The 27502-nt window shown below is 41.3% G+C and overlaps 1 protein-coding gene and 1 long non-coding RNA gene across 6 annotated transcripts; one reads left to right on the top strand and one right to left on the bottom strand.

Annotated features, from left to right (window-relative positions):
- Nucleotides 1–1465: 1465 nt before the first annotated feature.
- On the bottom strand, nucleotides 1466–6892 carry LOC137253724 (uncharacterized). 2 transcript variants are annotated; one of them, XR_010953871.1, is made up of 5 exons: nucleotides 6401–6892; nucleotides 6211–6331; nucleotides 5171–5456; nucleotides 1989–2404; nucleotides 1466–1913 (listed from the first exon to the last, which is right to left on the bottom strand). It is a non-coding gene; the product is annotated as an uncharacterized lncRNA (long non-coding RNA). The 2 variants fall into 2 exon arrangements; XR_010953870.1 differs by having other exon boundaries at nucleotides 6211–6892.
- On the top strand, nucleotides 6712–27145 carry LOC137253723 (cysteine sulfinic acid decarboxylase). Of its 4 annotated transcripts, none has more exons than XM_067791129.1 (7): nucleotides 6712–6919; nucleotides 8955–9304; nucleotides 16406–16593; nucleotides 19235–19360; nucleotides 25832–26180; nucleotides 26275–26769; nucleotides 26836–27145. In XM_067791129.1, the coding sequence occupies exons 2-7, from the start codon at nucleotides 9113–9115 to the stop codon at nucleotides 27022–27024; spliced, it is 1539 nt and encodes a 512-aa protein (XP_067647230.1). In that variant the 5' UTR covers nucleotides 6712–6919; nucleotides 8955–9112; the 3' UTR covers nucleotides 27025–27145. The 4 variants fall into 4 exon arrangements, with proteins under 4 accessions (XP_067647230.1, XP_067647231.1, XP_067647233.1 ...); XM_067791130.1 differs by having other exon boundaries at nucleotides 6712–6929; XM_067791132.1 differs by lacking the exons at nucleotides 6712–6919; nucleotides 8955–9304 and adding an exon at nucleotides 16135–16285 and having other exon boundaries at nucleotides 16406–16589.
- Nucleotides 27146–27502: the final 357 nt, after the last annotated feature.

Below are 27502 nucleotides of genomic sequence, written 5' to 3'. Positions count from 1 at the left end.
TCTTTAGTTTTTGCCACTCTCATATCGTCAAGGTCGTTTGGCGGAACGTATATTCCGTCAGCAGTGATTGGGAGATCGAGTTCGTCTTCTCACTGGATATCTAGCAACGAGGAGAATGCTCCCACCATAACTTAAGCACACTCTGTACGTCAGTCAGTCACCAAGTCGCATTCTTTCTATTAGCCAGTAATGCAATGGACTCATTCAGTTTACGCGAGGTCTCACGGACCGGCCAGTTCAACCTAAACGACCAGCAAGCATATGCAGCTCCTTGCACTCCCGTAAGACAGAACACGTTTTTTCTTTGATATCTAATTAGGCGTCTCTCTTCCCTCTTTGGGGCACAATATTTCTACACTATACCGCGACCAGGCGTAGCGAGTCTCTAAAAGCAGCGTCTGTTATTTTCAAAGCAGCGCAACATTCCGCATTATACCAGCTGTTTTTACGGGTTTGCTGGAAATCTATGGTGTCTGCACCGGCAGCACGAAATGTGAGAGAAATATACTGTTGTTGTAGCAATGCTCGCCCCACCTAATAGCCGCGACCGATCACAAATTGTCATCAATATCCTCTAACGGGAGTTCAAGGAAACTTGCCGTTTCAACAGGGGTGGACCATAAGGAAAGGGGTGTTAGAGGCGTTGGTTCCACATTACAATTGAAGAGATGGTTGGTGTCATGTGGGGACACATTGCAAGCGGGGCATACATTTTGTATGTCGGGGTTGATTCTGGATAGGTAAGAGTTTAACCTGTTAAAGTATCCAGAACGAAGTTGAGCAATATACTCCCACTGCCTGGTGGCATGGTCATGATCTTGGTGAGCCAATGGAGGAGCTGTGTCAAGTAATCATCAGAAAGGGAGGTTCCTTCCTTGCCTACCCGTTTGTCATGCCTGGGGTGGTATTTATTTTCTAGCTTATCATAGAAAGAGTCAATATCCATAGCAGACTGATTTGAAAAACTTCGTCCTGATACGAATCGCGGCTAGAAGGTTGTCCGCAGCCGTGAATGACAGTGCCTGTATTTTTTCCACCTCAAAACCAGAAACGGTATAATATAGAGACATTGCATAGCCGAAAAATCGTGTGAGGCAAGCTTCACAAAATTCTAGTAGGTCACATTCACCACTTACCACAGCAGAATTTGTTAAACTACCACTGTCTGTATTTGTTATGTAATAATTATTTGTACACTTTTTATTCAGCTAATGTGTTCAGAATTTTAACTTTTACTCACTAAAACTCCAATCAGTGTATTTCTGTGCTTAAATTATGTTAAAAATTGTGTTAAAGTTTTTGGTGTGGTGAAAGTGACCTACTAGAATTTTGTTACGCTCCGCTGCTTTCCACTGATGTTCGCACATGCAACATCTTTATATTCAAAATTTTTTGTCAAAACCAACACCGTGGCCTCGACTTGCTTTTTCCTCCTTTCCCCCTATCCCCTACGTCTTACCATGTTCACCCTGTACGGCGGTGATGTCAGCCTTTGCCTTTATTAGGATATTACACAGCCGGCATCGATACTTCCCATTCGTACAGGTATATGACTCCAATCATTGTCCTTAATACATCGTTAACTTGGAACGGTCTCCCTTTGGAACGATCATCTCTTGTCAAATTTGGGGTGGCGGCAAACTGGTTTCGGCGTAGTGTGATCTTCAGTGCATTTTTTTTGTTGTTAAGACGTTTGCTGTGGTCGTCATCAGAAAAAAAGAGTTGGGGGATCACGTCATTTGAATTTTTGTCCCTTTTTAGACAGGCATGTCCTACCCCTTAAAACGCTGAAGCATTTTTCGATTACAACAGTATAGTTCTTGCCTAACACTCTTGGGTAGGTTCCAAGCTTGTGATCTCAGGTTTGTGGGGCAAGCATCGATTGCATTCTTTGTTTACTTACGAGAAGCAAGCTTGTAAAGATAAAATTGGAAAAAATTTCCATAGTTAAAAAAATGTCAACATATGAAAATTTACATAGTACATACCTACACTTGGAAAAAAAACAACAACAATAAAACAATGCCGGTTGATGCTGATTATTTGCATTCAGATTATTGGCGCGCGATTAAATTAGCGATATTTTATTCTATCACCATATCAGCGCTAAAGATGTGTAGGTATGTGTGTGTTTGCATTGATGGGTAACTGAAGTCTGAATGTTTATTACCGGTAGAGACTGACCGAAATTTAGCTTTCGATCATATTCGGCAGTGAAAGTTAGTATTGGTTTCGGTTTGGGTTTGACACAAAACTAAAAATGGACGAACTCCCTTTACCGCCTCTGTTGTTTCAGAGCGTATATTATGTTGGCCAAAGTCGCCGTAAGTGGCCCAAACCGATGTTTTTACCTTAATGAGAGCATAATTATTCAGGCCTGTACTCCTCTTTGAGTTCTTTAAACCTATCATAAAGGAAAAATTTAAGCAAATGTAAATTTTACAATTTTTTTTTAACTCTGTTATAGATAAGTTTTTGGAATTGATATTAGAGACAAATTGTAAGTTTACAAACGGCGATGGTTACTAGGACATGTTTCTGAATTTCACTTCTTCATCAGCTAGCTTTTCGGGAGCTGAGCGTTGAACTTGAGTCTCCAACATTCATATCAGTGCAAGCCTTTTTAGCTGCTACGCCATATGAATGTTCCGTTGTTCGCTGTACAATTGGTCTCTAAGAGTTGCCTTTTTTGTTTATATTCCTTTTGATCACCATGTAGGCACATACACTCTGTATGTAGTTTATTCCTAATGGTGTGGATATGATTTTTCGGCGTGCTTTTGAAAGCTTAGTAACATTTGTTCGGATTTTTACAGTATTTGTTTTTAATACTTCCGCTGACCATATTGATATAATAGTAACAGCGGAAGTATTAAAAACAAATACTGTAAAAATCCGAACAAATGTTACTAAGCTTTCAAAAGCACGCCTAAAAATCATATCCACACCATTAGGAATAAACTACATACAGAGTGTATGTGCCTACATGGTGATCAAAAGGAATATAAACAAAAAAGGCAACTCTTAGAGACCAATTGTACAGCGAACAACGGAACATTCATATGGCGTAGCAGCTAAAAAGGCTTGCACTGATATGAATGTTGGAGACTCGAGTTCAACGCTCAGCTCCCGAAAAGCTAGCTGATGAAGAAGTGAAATTCAGAAACATGTCCTAGTAACCATCGCCGTTTGTAAACTTACAATTTTTCTCTAATATCAATTACAAAAACCATTGTATAAAGCAATATGAGCAAAGCTCGCTAATTAAATACATATGATAAGTTTTTGGTTTATTGCGTAATGTTCGGTAGGGCTTATGATAAAATTGACCGAAATTTGTTTCGGTTCGGTCTTGAAAGTCGCTGTCCGCTCATACCGCAATTACCAGTAAAGGGCCAATTAAACTTCCTTAACCCTAACGCCATAGTTGTAACCATACTCATATCCATAACCATCTCGATTAATGGTGCCATAACCTTAAACATCTGACGTTTTCATAAAAATGAGGAAAACGCAAAAAATTACAAACATATTCCACAAACAATAAGTCTCTTAGTCAAAACGTATCCAAAAAAATAAATAAAATGTGCAAAAAGTTAATAAATTCACCAACTGAAATATTTTTAGGTCATGGATATGACGAAAAACCAAAAACCAATTGGTTTGCTATGATATGGTTATGGCTTTAGCATTATGGTATGGCACCATTAATCGATTACATTGATTTCCATAAGGTTGGTTCGATTAGCTGTTTTATCTGGTTATGGATAAGTCACCATTAATTGGCCCTTAAATTGGAGCCGGAGAACTATCGATATAATATATATCGATATTCACCGTTACTACCCTTCAAAAAACGCGAGTACCCTGCGAAAATTGTTGGATTACGTGTTCCATTTTCTTCATGTTGGAGTACTCTAACAATACTCCTTTGCAATGCGTTTGCGGACCACCATCAGCCGCTCATTGCTCGTTTTTAACGACAGTGATCACGACACGATGAGGATCGTACAGAGTTCCCAAAAGTAAAATATCGCATGCAAATAACTAATAATAAAATGTTACTTTAGCAACTCTGATAAAATGCAACAGCGCACTGGTTTTATGTATACATACTATAGTATAGAGAAATATTAGTTCTTTATTCACGCAAATGGTAAATAACATAAGAATATTCGTAGTATAAAATATAAAAGTTGTATTGCCCCTCTTCATTTACTTTCATTTTAAATTAAATTCACTCCGATAATTCTTTCCGACACAATTCCTCTTTAGTACTTTGGCATATGATCCTCTGTGGGTGCTCCATGGAGTACTACGGTGAAAGTACTCTCACGTATATACTCTATGGAATACTCACAAACAAAGCGAGAGTGGGATCACCTACTCCTCTCCTAGGACATCGCAATGTTAATTGGAGCACATTTTTTGTATGAATACAGATTAGATTTGGAGCAGTCCTATACTCCCAAAGGAGTATTCCTTACATTATTTATAGAGTACTCGCGTTTTTTGAAGGGTACTCCATAAATAGTGTAAGGAATACTCCTTTAGGAGTAAAGGAGTGTTCCAAAACTAATGTGTATTCATACAAAAAGTGTGCTCCAATTAACATTGCGATGTCCTAGGAGAGGAGTAGGTCATCCCACTCTCGCTTTGTTTGTGAGTATTCCATAGAGTATATACGTGAGGGTACTTTCCAAAGTACTTTCACCGTAGTACTCCATGGAGCACCCACAGAGGATCATATGCCAAAGTACTAAAGAGGAATTGTGTCGGAAAGAATTATCGGAGTGAATTTAATTTAAAATGAAAGTAAATGAAGAGGGGCAATACAACTTTTTTTAGTATGTATACATAAAACCAATGCGCGGTTGCATTTTATCAGAGTTGCCATAGTAAAATTTTATTATCAGTTATTTGTATGCAATATTTTACTTTTGGCAACTCTGTTAGATCGTCATCGTGTCGTGATCCCGGTCGTTAAAAAACGAACAATGAACCGCTGATGGTGGTCCGCAAACGCATTGCAAAGGAGTATTGTTAGAGTACTCCAACATGAAGAAAATGGAACATGTAATCCAACAATTTTTGCAGGGTATCTAGACGAAATGTCGATAGTTTCCGATACTATTTTTGTTTTTCAATCTTAGTTTAATAATATCTTCACCTTCTCGTTAATGTTATGGTGTTCTGCTAACGAAGTTATTCATTCCTTCGGCGGATTCATAATGAATTCTACGACCTTGAACCTTCGCGTCATCTGTCCTCGGGTATCTGTTCTTCAAAATATGTTTAGAGTTAATGGTGGCACCTAACGTGAAGGAAAAAGGCAGAGTGATAGTGCCGCCCTGCTGTTTATCCGAACTTATTAAAGGTCTGCCTTCCTTTGTTGCCAATTCTTTCTGGGTCGAGGCATCTTCATACATTTGCCTTATGGAACTTAGCCAGCAAAGCTAGTGGAACTTTATTGGTTGCGCTACATGTATACGGGGTATTCCATCCCATTTCGACCAATTTTGAACCCGACCCCTTTAGAATTTGCTGAAAGTTTTTCTTCTTTTTCTAGCTTACGAAATACGTTTTTCAGAATTTTTTCAAATGTTTTCATCCAACTCAAAAAAAGTTATGAATTTAAAAAAAAACACCGTTTTTGTTTTCAAAATGCTATAACTTTTTCAAAAATTGACCGTTTGAGATCTTTTTTTTTTAAATTTGTTTTTAAATGTACTTTTCGGAAAAAGTACAAAAAAATTTTTAAAGTTTTTTTTTTGTAATTTTTCAGTTTTTCGAGATTTTTTTTTTCTCATAAAAAACTTCAATCAATTCTGCAATAATCCCCACTAATCGCGGAGTGAGCCGATTTTTTTTTTTTTATTTAATTGAAAAAAAAACTTAAAAAATTTTTTTGTATTTTTTCCGGAAAGTACATTTAAAACCAAATTTAAAAAAAAAAGATCCCAAAGGGTCAATTTTTGAAAAAGTTATAGCATTTTGAAAACAAAAATGGTGTTTTTTTAAAAATTCATAACTTTTTTTGAGTTGGATGAAAAAAATTGAAAAAATTCTGAAAAACGTCTTTCGTAAGCTAGAAAAAGAAGAAAAACTTTCAGCCAATTCTAAAGGGGTCGGGTTCAAAATTGGTCGAAATGGAATGGAATACCCCATACATATAGGCGTGAAGCTCAAAAAGCTCATCATTGAACCTACTCAGATATGAACCGTTGGTATCAGGAACAGGATCATATATCTTCTGGAGAGTCATTATCCCGAGATTTTCTGAACACCGTCCATTATTCCAAACCATACATCTGGACGGTATGATAAAACACTAAACGTGCATAATTTTTGTTGGTTGATAAAAGTCATTACAAATTCTCTGTTAGAGTTCTAGGCTCACATTGTTTCGCAGCAGTTAACGCTGGTTCCCATATACATAGATGTAGTCCTTCGCAGTTTCCAATTCATATCAATCATTGATAGTCCGTTAGCTTCGATAGTACCTTCGATGATACAAAACTATTGATACCGGTGTCGTTAGTATCGATATTTTCCAGCTTTACGGCCTTACGCGCTATCACTTATGGATGCTAATTGTAAAGTAAAAAAAAAAAAACACAGACAGTGTATATATACATACATAAATACATACCGTCATTAAAATATCAGTATACTTGTCAGGCTTTAAAAAGGTACTAGGCGGCGGGCGTCCGAAAGCATATTGGTTCAGTATTTGATTCTACATTGGTTCGTTAACATTGAGTTTTGTAAAGTAGACGGTGTATTCCTGAGCAGAGAAATAAAATAAAACGAATTCAAGTTTCATCAAATATAAAATTTGTTTAAAATTCATCGTTAAGTGGTGGTGATTATGATACAAATTGTGCTGATTGGTATCTGAAGAAAGTGTCGAACAAGTGTAAGTTATGGTGAGCGTAGTGAAGTGGTTGACACACAACGCCTTGGCTAAGGCAACATGTCTGTTTAGGGAAGATTCCTGTGATCAAAGAGAGTAGGTTTAGGGGCGGTGTCCTGCAAAAAGTTTCGATAGAAGCAAATAGGCCAGTCATGAGGTATCGAAGTAAAACTCCATTAGGAGACCATGAAGCAATGGGAACTGACGAGTTCTTCAAGCATGGAGGTGAGGCGTTGGGAAGATGTAGGCAGCATCTGTTATGCCTGTGGAGTGCTTAAAGGATAGTTAAATTTAGTGGTACTTACTACGGCAAGGTAAGCTTACTTGGACAGCATTAAGCTCCCTGACGAGTGCAATAGCTACTTAAAGAACGGCTGTGCTGTTGTTGTTGTACCAGTGCTGTGCTGTATTTTGTTGCTATATAGTTTAGATCAAGATCAATCTCTACCCTGATTAAACTCGCCGCCTTGCGCCTACTTCTGCCAAAGCTGGTTAGTATTTTAATTGTTTTATCTGTTTATTAAGACGTACCGCATGGACTCCCATTGGACCAGCAAAATCCCAATTACCATTGATAGGTGAGCCTTGGTGAACTATATAATTTCAGCAGACAGTCTTGCGGCCAAGAGGAAGTATCCACCCAGCGCTCGCTAAAATAAACGTATCCTTAACAGCAGTAACTTCTGCTTGGAAGACCGAATAGCACGGTCAACGAGCTGATAGACTGTTATCAGTGCGGCTAAAAATCCGTAGTGGCATTTCGTAGTTACTTAGCGTAACTTAAGAAAACATGTTTGTGCTGCGAAGAAGAATTTCACTCGTACTATCAGCAAGATGCGTCACGATTCTTCTTATCCTAAAGAAGACCCACAATAAGAGGGTTGATAGTCACTAACGACAAAGAAGTTTCAAATCAGCTTTTGACAGCGCGACACAGAGTTTCTTGAGCTATGCGAAACGACGTTGAGCTTGAACTGTTAAATAAAAGGAAAGGAGTGGCCTCAGAAATAATCGACAGGCTTGGAAATTATTCCCTTATCGGATTCTGTAAAAAATGATCCGCCCAGCAGAACCGTTGGTCACAAAAGGCTCTCTTACGCGGGAGCAAACTTAACGAAGTACCCAAGCTTTCTTACTCAAAAGCAATCTTCACAAGATAAGCAATTAAGTTACCACCGAACTCTTCTTCCGAGCTTGAGTCGCATGTTCCAACAAGAGAAACATAGTGTTTGAAGAACTCTACACTCGATTTTCTATGAGACTCTGACCCTACTCGTCCGTATGGGTTATCGCTGCGTGATTACTCAAAATGGCTCTGAGAACTGCGCCTTTTAAAGTGGTGGTAGATACATAACTTCCCCTGATTTTTGTTAAATAATGGTGATTTCGTATGGCTCCTGGCTTTCTGTGAGGTTAGGCTCTTTTATTAGTAACGTTGTCAGGAAGTTGGTGGATTTACACAATTCATGTTCAATAAAAACGAAAGCGGGTCCATAATGCTTCTTTAGATTCCTGAAGAGTTTTCCCTGTTGTTAGCCTAACTAAATGATATTTTATAATCGAAAGAGAGGGGTCGGGAACTTGTTATGCTTATGCGCTTCTGGTCAAAGTCTTATACCTAGCTTTTCCTAGTTTTCGGATCCGAAATTATCTTACAAACTACTTGAGACTGAGACACATGATAGCGAGGTTATGGACAACCTATCACTTACAGTGATTGCAATTTGCGTCTCACCGACTCAGCTGCTACACAACTTATTATCATTCTCTACTCAAGAACTACGACCTTTCCATCTTCACAGACCAATGAAATATAACTTTGGTTGTAGAAGATTTCTTCCGCTTTATCGAGACATACACGTCTTCTGGATACTCTACAGTCTTCGAAACTAGAATGCTTTATGCATAAATAATGCTAAAAGAACCAAATCTTGTTTCCAACTCGGATTAACTTAGACATAGAGCTCTTATACTCAAACAAAATATTCTTATCACCTTTTATTTTTTTTTTCACATTTTATCAACAAATAATTTGCAGTCAAACTGCGATTCTCGTGACAGCGACAACATATCCGCTTCTGTCTGAGCAGCTGTAGACGATTAGTGCATGCAACATTTAGTCAACAACAAAAACAAACAAACCAAAATACAAAGTAACAAAAACTACACAAAAATCTTTAATCAATCACAACAAACATGTCAAACAAAACGACACAAACAAAGTCAACTGTCGACGAGATTGATAAGATACGTCTTAATTTAGCTGAAGATTGGAAAGTACTGAACTCGGTCTATGAGTTGTTGTATAGTGAGAAAGCATTTTGTGTGTCCGAGACGGAACGGGATACTGTTAAAATTGTACACTTTAAGCAACCGAATGAGCTGAAGGTAAGTTTAAATTATATATTATGGTAGATCAGTAATTAATTATTATATAGTACAGGGTGATTCAAGTGCTTATGTGGTAGAGAAAAATTCGAATAAGTGCGATGTGAAGGGTGAAATTGCATTAATTATTTAGGTCTGTCTGTCTTTTTACAAATCGCGCTAGTAAACTCTCCTTCACAGCTTTTGGAAAAATCAAAAGAGTACGCGGCATCATCCACCGGCTGCTATCTCTCTTCTCTGCGAGCACCGGCTAGGAATAAATTCGGGCGGGAGCCTTTTCGTCCATACGTATGATATGATATGATGCTTGTTCTTCTAGAAAGAGTTTTAATTTTTAATTACCTTTTCAGTCTTCCGAGGGGTCCTTCCTAATAATCCCCGAATTGAATGACCTAGAGGGTTTACCGTGGTTATATCAAATGGTTCCAGAGATGGCCGGGCTAGTACCTATATCGACATCGATAACACTGCCGAAAACTTTCGGATAGTATCCTGGCAACCGCGTTACTGTTTGAAGATATGAATTGGAACCCTTAAGAACTTTGTCTATTTAAGAAACAGCAATTACTGCAAGAACAATGCCAGCCTAGAAACCAAATGGAGAATAACTCTGTCCAATAAGTGCTACTTTGGACAGAGTACGCAGTTTAAAAGTAAAGTTTTGTCTCGACAAACAAACATCTCACTCTATAGGTGTCTCACAATACCCATCCTGATGTCTGGCTGGGAATCATGAATACTGTCGAAAGATAATACAACGACTCTTGTGTTATTAGGGAGAAAAGTTCTTTCCAAGATGGTTCTTGCCATAATGAGAAGGCGTTTTAGAAAAAAATTGAATGAGTGTTGCGACCCAACCTAAGTGCTTGGTGGCTAGGTCATACGAGTTAAAAAATCTCCAGCACCAGACAAAAGAGTTACTTACACTGATTTGAGAAAAGGGATCTGGTAAGACTTCATTTCCACTTTCTGTTTGCCACACTCGGATGGTGGAACGAAAATGTCATATTCAGGACTCGGAATGTGAGGCTTCCATTTTTTTTTTTGGTATTTAGCAACGAAAAAGCATGTTTCCGTACACTCTGAGTTTCTACTGGCAGGCTACTATTAATATTCTTTTCGGAATTCGCTTAGGTCTTGGTACATTACTTATATCAACCAGAATATAAAGTGTTACGCGCCCTTCCTAGGGGTTTGCCTTAAGTTCAAGCTTACTGTAGCTACTCGATGTGTCCCTGTAGGCAGCGCGTTTCTATTTTCGGTCGGCGCGACATTCATCATCGTGGCCTGCAAAAATAAAGATTACTAGCACGACTGCCATGCAACGATATTATTGACATCTGTTGATGTTGCTGTAGCCGCAAAAATCCTCTCCGAAGTTTAGGAGAGTGTTGCGGACGTGCACAGTCTTCTGCCGTATATGAATCCTGTAACCAGCATCTTCTGGTACTTACAAACCAAACCTTCACCTTCGTCGCCTGTTTAGACAGGCATGCCTACCGCGGTAGTGTTCTCAGCTCCTTAATCCGCTGGGGGTAATTATTGATCCCCAAACTTTCGGTGCAATACAGTTATTACCGCGGAAAATTCTAAGTCCTTACCCCCTTGGGACGGTTAGTCCTGTGATTACTCGCTTAGACTAGGTGGCAGCAGTGGATTACTCGCTTAGACTAGGTGGCAGCAGCGGCGATATGGAGTTATTACTCTTTTCTTTTCCATCGCCAGATGTAATCGGACATGGAAAAGCCCATGCATTGTCCGCTTACGGCTAGGTTTGCGACGAGGACAGCTGGTTTATATCTGATATTATACTGTTACTGTGAATTTTCACAGGTTTTTGGGAGCTTCTCAGAACTTTCCTAGTGGTGGATGCAATATATCTCCATACAGGTTTAAGATGGAAGTGGGAGGTAGACGTTCTGAGCTTCATAAAGTTTCGGGTAGAACAGTAGATTGTTCTACGCATAGCATTCAAAAACCGAATTGAATAACCCTTTATGATTCTACCTGCTTGGGTTTACTTAAGCAGTGGGCGGTGCAAAAGCCAACCAACTAACTATTGATAAACTCAAACAGCGGCACGTAAGGTACATACGTTCGCTATTTCAAAGTTAATATGTGCCTAAGAAAACAGCTTAAACGCTACAAAAGCTGACAACACACTCTGACACCACTATACCGCTTTGTTGGTAGTAACAGCTTGAATAAATAACAACAACAATAATAACAACAACGCCTCATTGTCATGGCCAAATCGGGTTGACCACAAGCGGGTGTGTTTTGGGCAGCATTCAATACCGCGTTGACAATTTGAGCTCGGCTATGTTTCAAGCTCACATGTGCGTTGTAAGATGACAGTGCGACTGTACGATCGTCAGCATCTCGCTGCGCTTTCGTTGACAAACGCCGTATTTGTGTATTCGCGTGTTAGATTTGCAATTAAAAAGTGTGCCAAGTTTATTTTTCTTTTAACGGATTTAAACAGTTTTTGTTGTAATTGGCATTTTTAGCCGTAAGCTGAATTCGTAGTCGGCAATTCAATCATACTTGACAACAAATAAACTACAAACTAGCACAGTTTTTCTTTTCACTTTGCAAATGCTTTGTCAACATGTCGTCAGCCATGTTGCTATGTGCTTTACAGTTTTGTGACGTTTTGTTGTTGTTTGTAATGTTGATCTGGTCTTGACCGTCATTGCTGATACATGATCATGTTCGTAGATTGTCATGTTTTGATTTCTGATTAAGATTATGTGCACTCAGAGGTATGTATGCTGGAACACACATACATACATACATATGTATGCCTACAAACATATGTACTTACATTAGAGTGCCTGTTATACCACAAGCAGTGATACCTTTAGTTATCACTACACACGCACAATTCTACTGAAAGCGATCAACAATCCTGCCAAAAAATTCGACGGCTGAAAAATGCCTAATGCAGCATAATTGCTGCCGTCGCAGCAACCGAGTGTACGTAGACTAAACAACAACCCAAGTTTTGGAACCGTCGCCCATCCCGGTACCACTTTCGCATTACTTCAAAGTGACGTTCTATACTTCTCATTTTTTAAGAGCCTACGGTTGTCCCTGCGTCCAGGTTCGCGCTATTTGTTCTGAGTATCGATTTAAACGCCATTGCTTCGGCTGCGAATTTATTTGCGCTCCTTCTCAGCATCTATCAGGCGTGTCATGACTATAAATGCCATTTTGTTCACTACAGTCCAGCATTCCTTCCTGTTGCACATTTGTGATACTAAACTTCTCGTGGTAGTTTCCCCCCAAAAAAAACTCTATGCAAGGTGAGTCTTTCCTCGTGAAAACGGGGGCAGTGGAACATGACGTGTTCTGCGTTTTCTAACTCCGTGGTACACCTTGGACAAAGACGATCTTCCTCTATCCTACGCTTCCATAAATACTCTTTAAAACCGCCATGTCCACTAATATCTGCGCGAGATGGTAGTTCAGTTCGCCGTGCTTCCGCTCATTCCGTTGAGCTACGTCCCAAACTAACATGAATGTCTAACGCCCTTTACTCGAGGCCTCTCCCCATTCTCGCCACTTAGCTATTGTTTGTATCCTTGCTCTTTTCTTGGCTTCTTCAGATGGTCGCTCGATATTAGTATTATACAGATCGGCCATTTCGCTTGCTAGTAAGTCCACTGGGATTTTTCGAGTTAGGACCATGATCGCGTTGTCGGGCACCGTCCGCTAAGCATTTGCTGTTCTTATAGCTGTAAGTCGGTATGCTGCTAATATATGTATCTTTTTGATGAGTCCGTTTAGATCCATACCACACTGGTCCTGCGTATAGTATTATCGAGCTGGTTACTGTGGACAATAGCTGACGCGTAGCTTCACTTGGACCACCAATGCTAGGCATTATTCGCATAAGTGCTCCATTAACTTTGGTAATTTTCCCTCCCAGCGCTCTGAAGTGCTCTTTGAAAGTTAACTTAGAGTCACTTATGTATGAGCATGTCCACTGAGGGACCAGTACATGGTTTTCAATTTTTAGTTTAGTTTAAGCTAAAACGGCTTGTTATACAACGTCAAATTCGTTTGCTGTCCATTTTGCCTACAAACTGACAGTCAAATGACACATGACTGACAACGGCAAATTAATTTGGTAAATTTGGCATTAAAACTTCTTCTTTTGCAAACATGTCAATACTTTTTTCTTTTGACTGCTGTCGTTCCTATACACACAATTTGAGATAATTTTTTGTCTTCGACTAAGTTATGCGACACAACGCAAACGTATTTGACACCAAATGACCATCGTGTCAGTATGAGGCAGTTTTTGATGACAGCCATTTTAACCAAGTGAAAACCAAGCATAGTTATACCTGTACGGGTACTGTGGGACTGGTCCTTCTTATACCTCTACGGCTACTGTCGGATAGGTTCTTTTCCTATTCTTCATTGTATCCCTACTATACTGTTACTTTCAAACATAGCTCCTTTTTACCTTTTTTTCAAGCATGTCTTATAATCAGACTTATAGCATCCTTTTATACCTGAATTGTTAGTATCGGTTTTTGTGCTCCTACGGGTACTATCTCAGGGGTTTTCTTGGTACCGCTGCGTGCACTGTCGAACAGGTTTTCCTTTTTCTCACATGGGTACGGTCGGACAGGGCTTCTTTCTTCCTCTATGGAAATACTTTATTATATTGAAAACTAACTAATTACAACCACACATGCTCTTAAGGGACTAGGGGAGATTAATTGTAGCCCATTGTAGTGGAAAGGGATCACACTGCCTTTAGGGATTAGTCGCATGATATTTTGCAGGTAAGCGACTGAAAGTTTCAGAGGAAATGCAATTGACAGCATTTCATTCGCCCTAAACTCTTAAAATAGTTTATTTTTACTTGATATTTAAAATATTTTTACTTAACAAACTTCTTTTCGATAGCCGCTCATGGTATTGATTTCGGTTACCAACTCTTTTTGAATTGTCAGAGAACTGGGAGTGAATGCAACCTACTGCTGGTAAAGCACTCGTCACGGTGCGTCGCCACCTCAGTATCTAGGGACACGATATCTTTAATACGGTACTTATTTCAATTAACGTTTTACAAATGTAGTAGGAATTGCAAAAAACTAGGCAGACCTAAATATTAAGCTATTACCCAGCTATCTCGTAGCTGAAAATTGTCACAAAATGAAAACAAACATATTTTTTTTAATGTAAGGGTGGCATTTCAGACCAGAAAGTCTGAATTCGTAGACATGGCTCCATGGAAGAAGGAAGTATTTTGAAATACGCTTCATTGTCTAGAGTTTAGAGATATCCTACCTCTAACAGATAACTACTTCCCTGACTGTACCTACAGGCCACATCACCGATTAAAATTTGGATTCGTTTAGGGCTCTTGTTTACAATCGATTATTCGGCTTATTGACTCGTCGATCGAGTAGCAACTTTTGCATTGATTGAAAGTCGACAGTCATCTGTCGAAAGTCATCATTATTCGAATACCGTCGGTGTCCTTAATTAAGGGGCATATTATGTATATCGCAACGAGTGGTATTTTATCGTGTGAACCAAAGTTCATATGATATAAAAGCATTCATACACCTCAGTGAGTGAAAGTAAACCTGATTACCTTAGTGCGAATGTCAGTGACTGCGACGCAAAGTGTCACGGCGTCATACATAATCTGGTTCTATATTTTTCGTCATAAAAGTGAAAAAAAAAAATAAAATTTGCTGTCAAATGAGTTTCAGGAAACGTAGCTGGGTATGGAACTTCTTTTTTTTAGCTCCGTGGTAACCAAAGAAGCAATATGCAAAATATGTGAGCTGCATATGGCTTACAATAACTCCACAACATCTTTATAAATAGCAGAACTCATTAAAAATTACAAAGAAAAACCACACCTTTTCCAGTTTAAGTTCAGAAAATTACAATTCAAGTTCAGAAATTCCAATTTATATTCAGAAATTTCCAATTCAAGTTCAGAAAATTACAATTTAAATTCAGAAAATTGCAATTCAAGTTCAGAAAATTACAATTCAAGTTCAGAATTTTCAATTCAAGTTCAGAAAGTTTGTCGGGTATTTTTTTTTTTTTTCATCCAATGGAAATAAATGTAAGTAAGATGGTATCTATGTAGTTTATTAGTCGAATCTGTCATTAATCGAGAGCAAACAACTAACTACCTGTATTTGAACACGTTTACATATGCCGTAAGCTAGAATAAATCCACGATAGTTAATCTAGGCGTTCACATATGTCCCATCCCTTCATTGGCGCTTAACCGTTTAAGCTGTAATGGCCGTCCCATAAGGCACGCCAGTCGCTTTTTCGTTTGGTTAGCTGGCGCCAATTGGTCACACCAAGAGAACTTAAATTGTTTTCCAACTGGGAGTGGGCGTCGCCCTCTTCTCCTGCTTTCATAGGCGGGTTCTGATAGAAATACTTTCTAAGCCGGCACATCATCCTTCATTCACATAACATTGCCTAGGCAGCGTAGCCGCTGTGTTTTAATTAGCTGGACAGCTCATAATTAAATCTTCTTCGGTACTCGCCGTCGCCAATCCGTAGAGGCCCATAAATCTTTCGAATAGTACTTAGAGTAAGATGTTCACCGTAAGGATCCACAGCATTGCGAATAACAACCTCTTGACTATGTCCGCCAGATTGGATTAGACGATCCTTCTCGTTAGACGTCGCAAGCCTTAGCCAACTTTGTAGTAAGCGAATAGTAAATGCAATATCGATTTTACAGCAGAAACTTTTTATTTCTGCTTGGCGAAGCCTTGCCCACCGTTGCCATCTTGTGCGAAAAAATGAATGCAAATAAAAGTAAAACAAAGTAATTATTAAACCAAAAATAAAAAGTTGAGTGCCGTTCACACAATAAAAGTCAACAGTATAGATTACACTTTGCCCTCACCGTACGTTATCGATTGGGGAAGCTGGCTCTCAATAAATGAGTGCTGATAAGCGACAAAAAATAAAAAAGTAAAAAAAAAACTTAAATATTTTTTCTGGTCAATTGTATATATTGTAGCAGTTTTATTGCATTAAAAATTATTAATCTTATTAAATAAATATTATGACTACAATTTTTTCATTTTACAGCAATTGATTGACCTAAGCATCGATGAAAATAAATCACACACCATTAATGAGATAAAGGATTTATGTCGCTTAGTCATTAAATATTCAGTAAAAACAAATCATGGAAGATTTCACAATCAACTTTTCGGACAAATGGATCCATATGGCTTAATGGGTCAATGGATTACCGATGCGCTCAATGCAAGTGCGTAAGTATGGAAATAAAATAAAATATAAGAAAATCTCGATAGAATCACTTTTTAAGCCGTGCTCACGGATGTAGCTCTAGGGATACAGATTTAGAAACGATATTTTTAGAGATCGTGTATTTCCACCTGCGTATTGCCTGGATACTGCCTTCTGGCGTCACATCCTTATAAGTTGGGCCTCGCCAGTAACAGAAGATGAAGGAAGTGCGAGCTGCAGGAAGAAACGGTTGAGCAAGTTTTGTGTTCGTCTCCTGCGCTCGCTTTAGAGTAGCCAGAACATGAGGAAGCATTAAGCTAGGTACTAGAAACTTCATGTGTTTGCCAAGAGGACGAAATTCTCTAACATAAGTCCTGGTACCTAATTGCAGTTTTCTGTTCTGGTAACAGTGTATGCGAGGTCTTTATTGAACGCTAAACTACCTAACCTTACCTAACCTAACCTGGGATGAGCGGACAAGTCACTCTATCTCGGCTGACCAAACTCCGAATTTTTTTAAGAAATTGAGCGTTCTTTAATCGAATTCTAATTTATTGGCTTCAGAAGTATTCACACCTCTAGCCGTTACCACTAAACTCGCCCACTGTATTAGGCGGCCAGCAAGAGAACACCAGAGACAAGTCACAATGCGCTCACTTGCATGCATTTCGCTCAGAAGCAAACGTCTACCTACTGTAGTGCGGAAAATTCTCAGACGTGTCATCAACAATGATACTTAAGTATACTGATTTGGTAAGGGACATTGAGGCCTGTCTGACTCCTCTCCGCAAAAACACTCGCGTAATCAGTACGCTGACACTTTTCGCTTCCAAAGCGGATACATCTTACGTTGTTGATTCGACATAATTATAACACTGTATTTCCTTCGTTTTGCGGCAACCCGCAGTTTTGACATCCGTCACCGATCAATCAACTAACGCTTCACTACTCACCACCGGCCGCTCATAACCCAAACCTATTTATCGTTTATCGGGTACAATGTTAGCTTTAGCACAACTGAGCTCTCAACCATTTCACCGTTTACCTGCGAAAAGACCACCATCCTCCTTTGCATTATGTTCCAGTTTGGTTATTTCCGTTACTGTACACCAATCAACCAATCGCAGTTTCACCATTCGCCGGCCATCCAACCAATCCAGTTAATGGTTCACAATTCACCACAAATCTATAGCCGTGCAATGCTCATAGGTTAATCGTTTCCCAATTCCATTGAAAATTGCAGGCCCCTGTAAAGCGTTTACCCACTTTAAGGACCGTTTTGCAACGGTTATTTTGGGTGGCCGTGCACTGTTCACCCATTCTGCGATTATTTTCGTATCAGTCATCCTCACCGCTAGCCGTTCACCAATTCTACATGGCATGCTGGCTGAGCATACCGCTTACCGCACACCGGCCTACCGTACTTTGATTTCTCTGGTAGTTTGTTAAAGTCCACTACTTCAACCGTTAGTCGACCGATTATTAATATAGTCAGAAGACTTATTGTTGCGGTAAAGATTTTGGGATTGGACCCTGAGCTCAGGTAGCAATGCACCTCAGGAAGGGTGAGAGATAATTTTTCACTTGGCGCACGCGTTCGTACAAAAGAGGGGGCCTTTGACTACGGGAATCCAATTAGTGGAACGCACCCGACTACGGGGTCCGAAATATATTACGGACTACATATATTATGACAGTTGATGGCGTTCGGCTATAAACATAAAACATACTTCCAAGGAGGGAGTGGGAGAGGGTTTTACAGCGAATTTAAACGGACGGCTAATTAATTGAGGAGGGCAACTGGGAATGGGCTGAACTTGAAGCAAAAGCGGGTCAGAAAGTCTTGCTAGTTTCCTTGCTCTTGTATTGTCTTTTAAGCGCAGACCTATGCCTAGGGAGACCAGATAGACTGTCCAAGCACAGCGTAGTATCAGATACCAATGTAACAACAGCCAGGTTGCCTTAGCAAATAATAATCCGAAATGATAAAACCAGATATTGTATGCAGGTATCAAGCTTCGCTGGCATCTCAGGACGTTTTAATGTCCCTTCTCCGGCCATAACAACATATTGAAGGGAACGAATTTGCTGATGAAATGCCCAGGAAAGTTTCCGAAATGAATTTAAACGAAGTTAGGTACGAACGCATTAAAGGCGTTCTCACAAGTCACTGAGCTCTTGCGCTGATCCGTCTGAAACTGTACGGACGAGTAGGAACATGAATCGATTCATCACTTTCTCCACCGAAGTCCACACTTACAGACGTGATGACTCAGATCTATGAGAGCACGGTTTTTCGGCAGTCTGGCAGGAGAAAGAAAGATGGATCCTACGCTCTTAGCTAAGTTCATATGGAAAAGCAAATTGTTACGATCATTCACAATATACAAAAAAGGTGGAAATTTTCCATGAAAGGGCTGGGAGATTAATGCTCTAAGACAAAAGCAACACGCTAACCTTTGTTTAGTACACTTCTCCACAGAACAAGGCCCAGGCGAAAAGCATTTCTATAGTACTCGAGTGCTGATGTAAGAGTCGGACCGCAATACGGAAGCCAACAATAATGTTACATATTTACTTCTATACTAAACATTCCTTTAGCTTTAATTTCACACTTGGTTTATGCAGAATGTTGTAAATGTCATTTCTCATTTGACCTAACAGCTACACCTATGAAGTTGCTCCCGTCTTCACGCTGATGGAAACAGAAATCATACGTACCGTTTGTCAATTAGCTGGTTACGCTGAAGGTGATGGCATTTTCGCACCTGGCGGCTCCATATCCAATATGTAAGTAAAGTTGTAAATATATATATGTCTGTAGGTAAATACATATTGCACTCCTAGATTGAAAGGAAGCTAACTCCAAAATCTCAACTTTGGAAGTAAGGCCTACGAACCCAGTAAGGCTTACGAAACCAGTTAATTAAAGACAGGTCTTTAGAGTCGTTTCTTCTTATGCAGAAAATTCGTGGCAAAAACTAAAGCTTCATTTACCGCGGAACTGAGATTTTAAATTTTTTTGAAATACGTCTATTTTTGAGTTAATAGCAGTTTAGATCTAGGCGTGCGATGTGCGAATTAGTTAACATTAGTTTCGTTAGGAATATGAATTATTATATTTACCATACGACTGTATGAAAAAAAACCGTTATGCCTGCGGCTAAAATTTGACTTTGACGCATTGTAAAGATTTGTTTTACTGCGCACGCGCGCCTTCGACGTATTTATTTAGACTCCGCTTTGGTACGCAATCAAGATGTTTAATGGCAAGAGTTACTTTAGGGCTAATTACTTACCGCATGACTAGCCAAATAGACAATAGGACAAATGATTCAACATAAAAACATATGAAGATGAAGTGTTTGACGGCTATGTAAGCAGGTGTGATATGGGTGGGTCCGAAATAGTTTTGATGGAGCTCAAATGTTTGTCGAAGTAGTAATGCACGAGTTTGGCCTTGAGACCGAAGGCAAAGCAATTATATTTCATTGAGTTGTCTTTATTTTTAATGGATGCAAAAAATCTTTCTTTGCATTGTCATCATTTTTGCAGTTATGCGGTGAGAAATAACGGTAATTTTTCTTCGTGCATAATTACCATAAGAAATAGCCGTCTTAAGCTTAGGAGTTGCGGTCGCAGGTGAATTGAAATATTTATTTTAAAGTCTATTATAAGCATTTATGGGAAAGGCATGGTTTTGGGTCGCAAAGGTTCGGTAAAATTGAGAGTGTGATGGATTTTCCATAGATCTAAGATTCTTTGCCCGCATTTTTGGATATCGTATAAGTCCTCGTCGTGGCAGTTTCTGCGTAGGCGTCGTTAGCACAGTGTCAAGAAGTTTGTTGAGTCCCCCTCACTGCGGACCTGTAGAGTTTCTAAGAGCATGTGGCCATTATATAACGAAAAACGATCTATAGCTGTCCTCCAGGTGAATAGGAGGTATATCCAGAGCAGTTGTGGTGCTCACGGGGCATTGGACAATTGGGGTACATGCGGCATGAATGGGACTGGAACACAATACCTCCTGTCGCAGCTGCAAGCGTCCGGAGGCGGAGGAAACGGTTGAGCATCTGCTGTGCGAATGCCCAGCACACTGTCGAAACAGAATGAAGTTTCTTGGAAAGCCCTTTTTCGAAAGCCTTCCAGAACTCAAGGATGTTAGGCCGGGAGAGCTTCTCAAATTTATAAACTCCACGGGATGGACAAAGGGGAACGGGTTTCCCTGAGGCGCTTGGAGAATGTTTATTAGTCTTCTTACAACACCTTTATTGGTTAACTCACGAATTTTTGGTATCAAAACAGCGCATGAGCGCAAATTGGAGTCAATTGGGACTCGCCACTCCAACCAACCAACCACCTCACTCACAAGTGTTGCCAGATTGGCGATGGTGTGAAGGTTTACCTAACTGTTTAGTGGCCGACTATCTCTATGAGTGGATTGATCTGAGATGCTTTGCCTGCAATCCTAAATATCATATAAGTTGTTATTAGATTTCTAATCCTCCTCATCGTGGAAGTTTCTGAGCGGAGGAAGTTTATTTTATCCTTGTATCTAATACAACACTGTGCCGTCTTGTCGAGTATCCGTGTGACCAAAATAATTACTTGAACAACTTTAAACGACGATGAGGATGAGGAGAGAAAGTGAATAACGTCCGGCATTTGGCAGGCGAAGTTGACCTAACTTGCAGGAGCAGGTCAAAAGCAGTTGGATAAAAGAAGATACTGGCGGCAAGAAGAGGCTGCAAACGCCTAAAGGAGACTAGCTTAAAACCAGCAGAGGCGAAGACATCCACGATGACAATACTTAAACCTCTTAATCTGCAGGGCAGAGAAAATTGCAATTAGTTTCTGTACTTTAATAGATACAAAGGAGGAACAGTCCTTGATAAGCTGAAATAGCTGAAAGCGCTTCCCAAGGCAGTCGGTTCTATGTATCGGAGCGACTCGGGATTTTTCCCGACCAAGGACTGTCATTTCAGTGTAACCCCATTTAATTTGTTTCGTCCCTCCCACAAATTGTCATCCTCCCAGCAGCTCCTTGCAGCAGGACTGCTCCATATTCTCTTGCTCCGGGAAGGTATCGAATCCAATCCGGGTCCGTCTCCTGACCCCGGTCCTGAAAAATGGTTTTGCTGCATCTGCCGGAAAAGAATCTTTTTAGGACGGTCATACTCTGTTCAGTGTGTCTCGTGTAAGGGATGGTTGCATCGGACAGGTTGTTCTGGGCTTGATCCCAAAACCCGACGTCCACGTAACTTTTATAAATCTTTTGTGGCTCCTTGCTGTTCACGCCCAAGGGCGCCTCGTAGTCTACGTCTAAGCGCCCCCCCATTACCTTCCAGCAGCCCCGCTGCTCAGCAAGCCACAACAAGTACCCGCTGCTGCTCGCGCCTTACGGCGCCAACAACTCAAACAGCTGCTACCACTCATAACTACAATCTTCGTAGTAGAGTCGGAAGCAATGCTGAGCAACAGCCCCTGCCCCCGTCTTCTCCCCCCCTCTTTTCCGGCAGCAATCGTGTAGGTCAGGGAACCAGACTCTTAGTCCCTACCTCCGTTTGCACCGTTTGCCAGCACAGAATATATATGTTTGCGACATCCGCCCAATGCAGCTCCTGCCTTGGGTGGTGCCACTTTCCTAGATGTTCTGGTATCCGCGACGGCAACCCCTCGACGGGTTTCATCGCGCCATGTTGCCAGGTCGCAAACCCAAATCATCCGGGTACCCCAATGCTTGCCCAAGGACGCCCAGTCCCAGGGCCACAACAGCAATTGCGTCCTGGCCTTCCTCAACCCAGGCGTAGTCACCCGTCACTTACCCCCAGAGTGGCGACGTCTCCCCTCATGCACTTCAGAATTCTGCAGTTAAACTGTAATGGACTAACAGGGAAGATTACGGAGATAGTCAATTTCATGAAGCGGCACAACATCCGCATTGCTGCGATTCAAGAGACTAAACTCACAGCACGATCTGCATTGCAGACCTGCTCTGGGTATAATGTCCACAGAAAAGATCGCGAGAGCGGAAATGGAGGCGGCCTCGCGTTTATAATACACCACTCTGTGCAATATCACATATTTGATCCTGGCATCGACCGCAGGGACAACGTCTTAGAACGTCAAGGCCTATCTGTCCGGTCAGGCGATGCAAACCTAGAAATCATCAACATCTACATCCCCCCTGCCACATGTTGCCCCGGTGGATACCGCCCTAATATCAGAGCCTTACTCACTGGAAACAATCGCATTATTTTAGGCGACTTCAATGCCCATCATGATCTATGGCATTCAAATTTGCGGGCGGACAGTAGGGGCGAGATGTTGGCGGATCAAATAGAAGAAACGACGTTCTGCACAATAAACGGAGACGCCCCCACACGTATGGTAGGAAGCTGTCACAGTTCGCCAGATATCTCAATCGTGAGCGCAGAACTCGTAAACTGCGTCAACTGGCAGCCGATGGTATCATTGGCATCCGACCACCTGCCTATACTTGTTTCGCTCGAGCGTACCGCCGACTTCATCGTCACCGAAAAACGCACTTTCATAAACTTTAAAAAAGGAAAGTGGGAAGAATATAAATCCTTTACAGACAACCTCTTTGCTGCCCTCCCTATCCCGACTGATGCCCGCCAAAGGGGGGGGTGCCTTCCGCAAGGTCATTGAATCCGCCTCGGCACGTTTCATTCCCGCCGGGAGAATTCTCGAAATCCGGCCCACTTCCCGGCGGAGGCCGCAAACTTAGCGAGAGAACGTGACCTTATAAGGCATCGGTGCTATTTAGAAACGAAACATCAAAGCCAAGGAGAATTAAACAAGGGGTGCCACAGGGTGGTGTCCTATCCCCACTTTTGTTTAATTTCTACATATCTAAGCTACCTTCACCACCGGAAGGAGTCACAATCGTTTCCTACGCCGATGACTGCACAGTAATGGCCACAGGCCCAGGCCCACAGATCGATGAGCTATGCAATAAAATAAACGGCTACCTCCCTGATCTCTCCAGTTTTTTCGCCTCGCGAAACCTGGCATTATCACCGACTAAATCTTCCGCGACCTTATTTACAACATGGACGTCCCAAATGTCGACCATTTTGAACATCCACGTCGATGGCTCTACGCTACCGACTGTCCTACACCCCAAAATCTTGGGTGTGACGTTTGATCAGGATCTACATTTTGGTGAGCACGCAGCCGCAATTGTTCCGAGAATTCAGAGCTGTAACAAAATCCTCAAATCCCTTGCTGGCAGTACCTGGGGAAAAGATAAAGAAACGCTCATGACTACATACAAAGCAATTAGACAGCCGATTACGTGCTACGCGTCACCCATATGGTCGCCAAGCCTAAAAATTACCCACTGGAAGAAGCTACAGGCCTGCCAAAATACTGCTCTCAGAATTGCCACGGGCTGTCTTCTTATGTCCCCAGAACACCATCTACATAATGAGGCGAGAATACTCCCCATCAGGGAAAGAAACGAGATGCTGACCAAACAGTTCCTGTTGAATACCCAGAAACCTGGGCATCCCAACAGACATCTGATTGACGAGCCAGCACCGCCTAGGGGCTTAAGGAGTCATCTCCGTAAGCATTTTGAGGAAATACGGCATCTGAGAACACAGCCGTATGAAGCGAAAAAACACAAGCAGGTCCTTGGTGAACTCCACAAACAGGCGTCGGACCTTTATGCCGGGAATTGCCCGGTGAACCCAGTACTCAAAGTAAAGTATCCAAAACTTGCGGAAGAGGAACGCATATTCCCCAGGGAAACGCGTGTCACTCTGGCTCAACTTCGTTCTGGATACTGTAACAGGTTAAACTCTTACCTATCCAGAATCAACCCCGACATACAAAATGTATGCCCCGATTGCAATGTGTCCCCACATGACACCAACCATCTCTTTAATTGTAATGTGGAACCAACGCCTCTAACACCCCTTTCCCTATGGTCCACCCCTGTTGAAACAGCAAGTTTCCTTGGACTCCCGTTAGAGGATATTGATGACAGTTTGTGATCGGTCGCGTCTGTTAGGTGGGGCGAAGCACTGCTACAACAACAACAACAACAGCTGAAATAACGTAACGAAGAGACTAATTCTTACTCGGGAATACCTAAAACAGCTAACACTGGGACTCACGTTGTTCTCGAGAAGACGGAGCAGTCCCTGATTGTGGCGCGAATAGATACCAGGTCTACCAAACTGCATAGTGTCATGATCAGAATGATACCTTGATTCAACGTGATTGTAAATGGGGTAAAGCTGATAAAGTGCAATAATAACGTGAACTTGAAATGGCTAGAGGTGGTTTCAAACCTCTAAAAAGAAGGCACAAGTGCACGGTTTGAGCTGGTGGATAGAGCGCAGAGCCCGAAAGGCAATGGCTTGTGTTTGGAATAGAAATCTCAAGGTAGCACTTAAGCTAGGCCCTAGAAAAATTCTAATGTTTGCTACGGGGCAGAGAAAATCCATGACGTAAGTCCTGGTATCTGATTCGGGTTTTCCGTTTTGTCGTGACTATTGTTGTAACTCTCCCATAACAGGTTGGCCGATTGCCTTGCTAGTTGGCAGCACCATATCATTGCCTTGTGCACAAAAATTGCTGGCACGTTTCCTGTACAAGTCGCAAATATTGTGGGCATAGATTTAGCCAGCGTAAGTGCCCTGCTAAGAGATGTTCGGCAAAGAATAGAACTCATCGACGCTAAGGCCCGATGCCATGTTAATGGGAAGATGGTCGAGACATGAATTAACAATGCTGGCGATTGACCTGTCACAGCGTTCTGGTTTAGTATGGGAGCAAACGATCTCTGCTGAATTCGGTTACGGGCGGAAGGTAGTACATCGGACGAAATTACTTTTTTTTGGCTGCTTGATTTCTCTCTAGCGATCTCCGGCGAAGCCAAGGTCTTTTAGCCTCAAAATCGCTTTGCCATCAGAGCCCTTCTGTTTGGGTGCTGCCCTCGTGGCTTATCTCTCCCTGGCGAAGGAAGAACAAAGGGCCGCAGTATTTCGTGGCTTCAGTTACTGCGAATTAGTGGATTTTGCCACTGAGAAGGGCAAAAACAATGTATTTTCCACTTCTTTGGCTCCTGAAAGATTCAAGCTTCAATCGAAGTTTTGTCCATTCATGCCTGGGACGCCTATTCATGGAAATGTGCAGCTGGTCTTCGTTGCAAAAAAATTTCACAAATCCTCAAATATTTCACCGGGAATCAAATTTTGGTTTCATCATACCTTTCTTCTTTTCCAGGTACGGGCTCGTCTTGGCTCGATATCACCGTTATCCGCACATTAAAACAGCTGGCATGTATGGTATGCGGCCACTTACGCTCTTCACATCTGAGGAATCTCACTATAGTTTTGTTAAAGCTGCTCACTGGCTCGGTTTGGGCGCCGACAATTGCGTGCATGTGAAAACCAATGAACGTGGTCAGATGTGTCCCAACGATTTGGAGGTGAAGATATTGCAAGCGCAAAAGGATGGCAGTGAACCGTTTTTCGTAAACGCTACTGCGGGTAGCACAGTGCTTGGTGCTTTCGATGATTTCAATGCAACAGCCGATGTGTGTGAAAAATATGGATTGTGGTTGCACGTAGATGTAAGTATATTGGGGAAATATGAGAAATACGTGAACCAAATGCTGCAACAATGTTTCTTATCCGCATTTCACTCTGTCCCTCTTTCTCTTCCAGGCATGTTTGGGTGGTGCAGCTTTGCTCTCTTACAATAACCGACACCTTCTCGCTGGTTTGGAGCGCTCAAACTCTTTTGCTTGGAATCCACACAAATCAGTCGGTGCACCTCTACAATGTTCGCTCTTTCTCACGCGTGAGCGTGATCTACTCACGCATTGCAATAGCATACAAGTCAACTATCTCTTTCAGCAAGACAAATTCTATGATGTCTCCTATGATACGGGCAATAAGAGTGTACAATGTGGACGCAAAATTGATGCATTCAAATTCTGGCTGATGCTGAAGGCTCGAGGTTATGGTAGTTTTGGACGTCTCTTGGATCATGCAATCGATATCTCAAAAGTTTTAATTAAGAAAATCGAGCAACGTGGGAACGAACACTTCCGTCTGGTTTTGGATGATTTCGAATACATGAATGTTTGTTTTTGGTATATCCCCAAAGTTTTAAGAGGACTGGAGGAGACGCCCGAGTGGCGCGAACGTCTCCATACGGTGAGTGCAATAACACCTCATTTTGAAATCAAAGTAGTAAACATCTTGTGTTTTTTCACCTGGCAGGTTGCACCCAAGATCAAGGAGCGTATGGCTTATTGCGGCACATTGATGCTTGGTTATACGCCATTGAAGTATCGCGGTTTAGGTAACTTTTTCCGCATGGTATTCACATGTTTTCCTGTTTTGGAAGAGGGAGAATTGGATTTCATTTTGGATGAGATCGAGCGCTTGGGAGAAGAGTGCGAGTATTAGTTAGTATTATAAAATGAGATTTCGTATATTGGGCTCAATACGAGTCTTTGTACACCAAAATGTGATTTTTTTTTGCTATGAAACATGTAGCCAATTAAAATAAAATTTAATTTACATTTTATTGTCTTGCCTAGTAAGCCCTATCCTATACTATGGAGTTCTTGTTTGGTGGAAAGCCGCACAAAAAGCAACCTACCTCAAAAAATTAGAGTGGGTATGCAGACTATCAATGCTTAGCATTACGGGAGCCCTGAAAACAACCCCGACAGCTGCACTTTATGCCATTCTGCACATTCCACCTGTAGACCTGGTAGCAAAGAACATAGCGTTAACAACTGCAACCCGGCTCGGGGCAGCTTGAGCGCCGAATATGCGGCCATAGTAGTATAGCGTCATCAATCACAAGACGAACAAATTACCTGATTCCCTATCTGCGCTTCGAGGGAGATCTTAAGGCCACAATAGAGGTGGACGGTTG

The sequence above is a fragment of the Eurosta solidaginis genome, chromosome 5, assembly GCF_040869045.1.
Source record: "Eurosta solidaginis isolate ZX-2024a chromosome 5, ASM4086904v1, whole genome shotgun sequence".
Lineage (NCBI taxonomy): Eukaryota > Metazoa > Arthropoda > Insecta > Diptera > Tephritidae > Eurosta > Eurosta solidaginis.
This window is presented reverse-complemented; position numbering and strand designations above follow the sequence as displayed.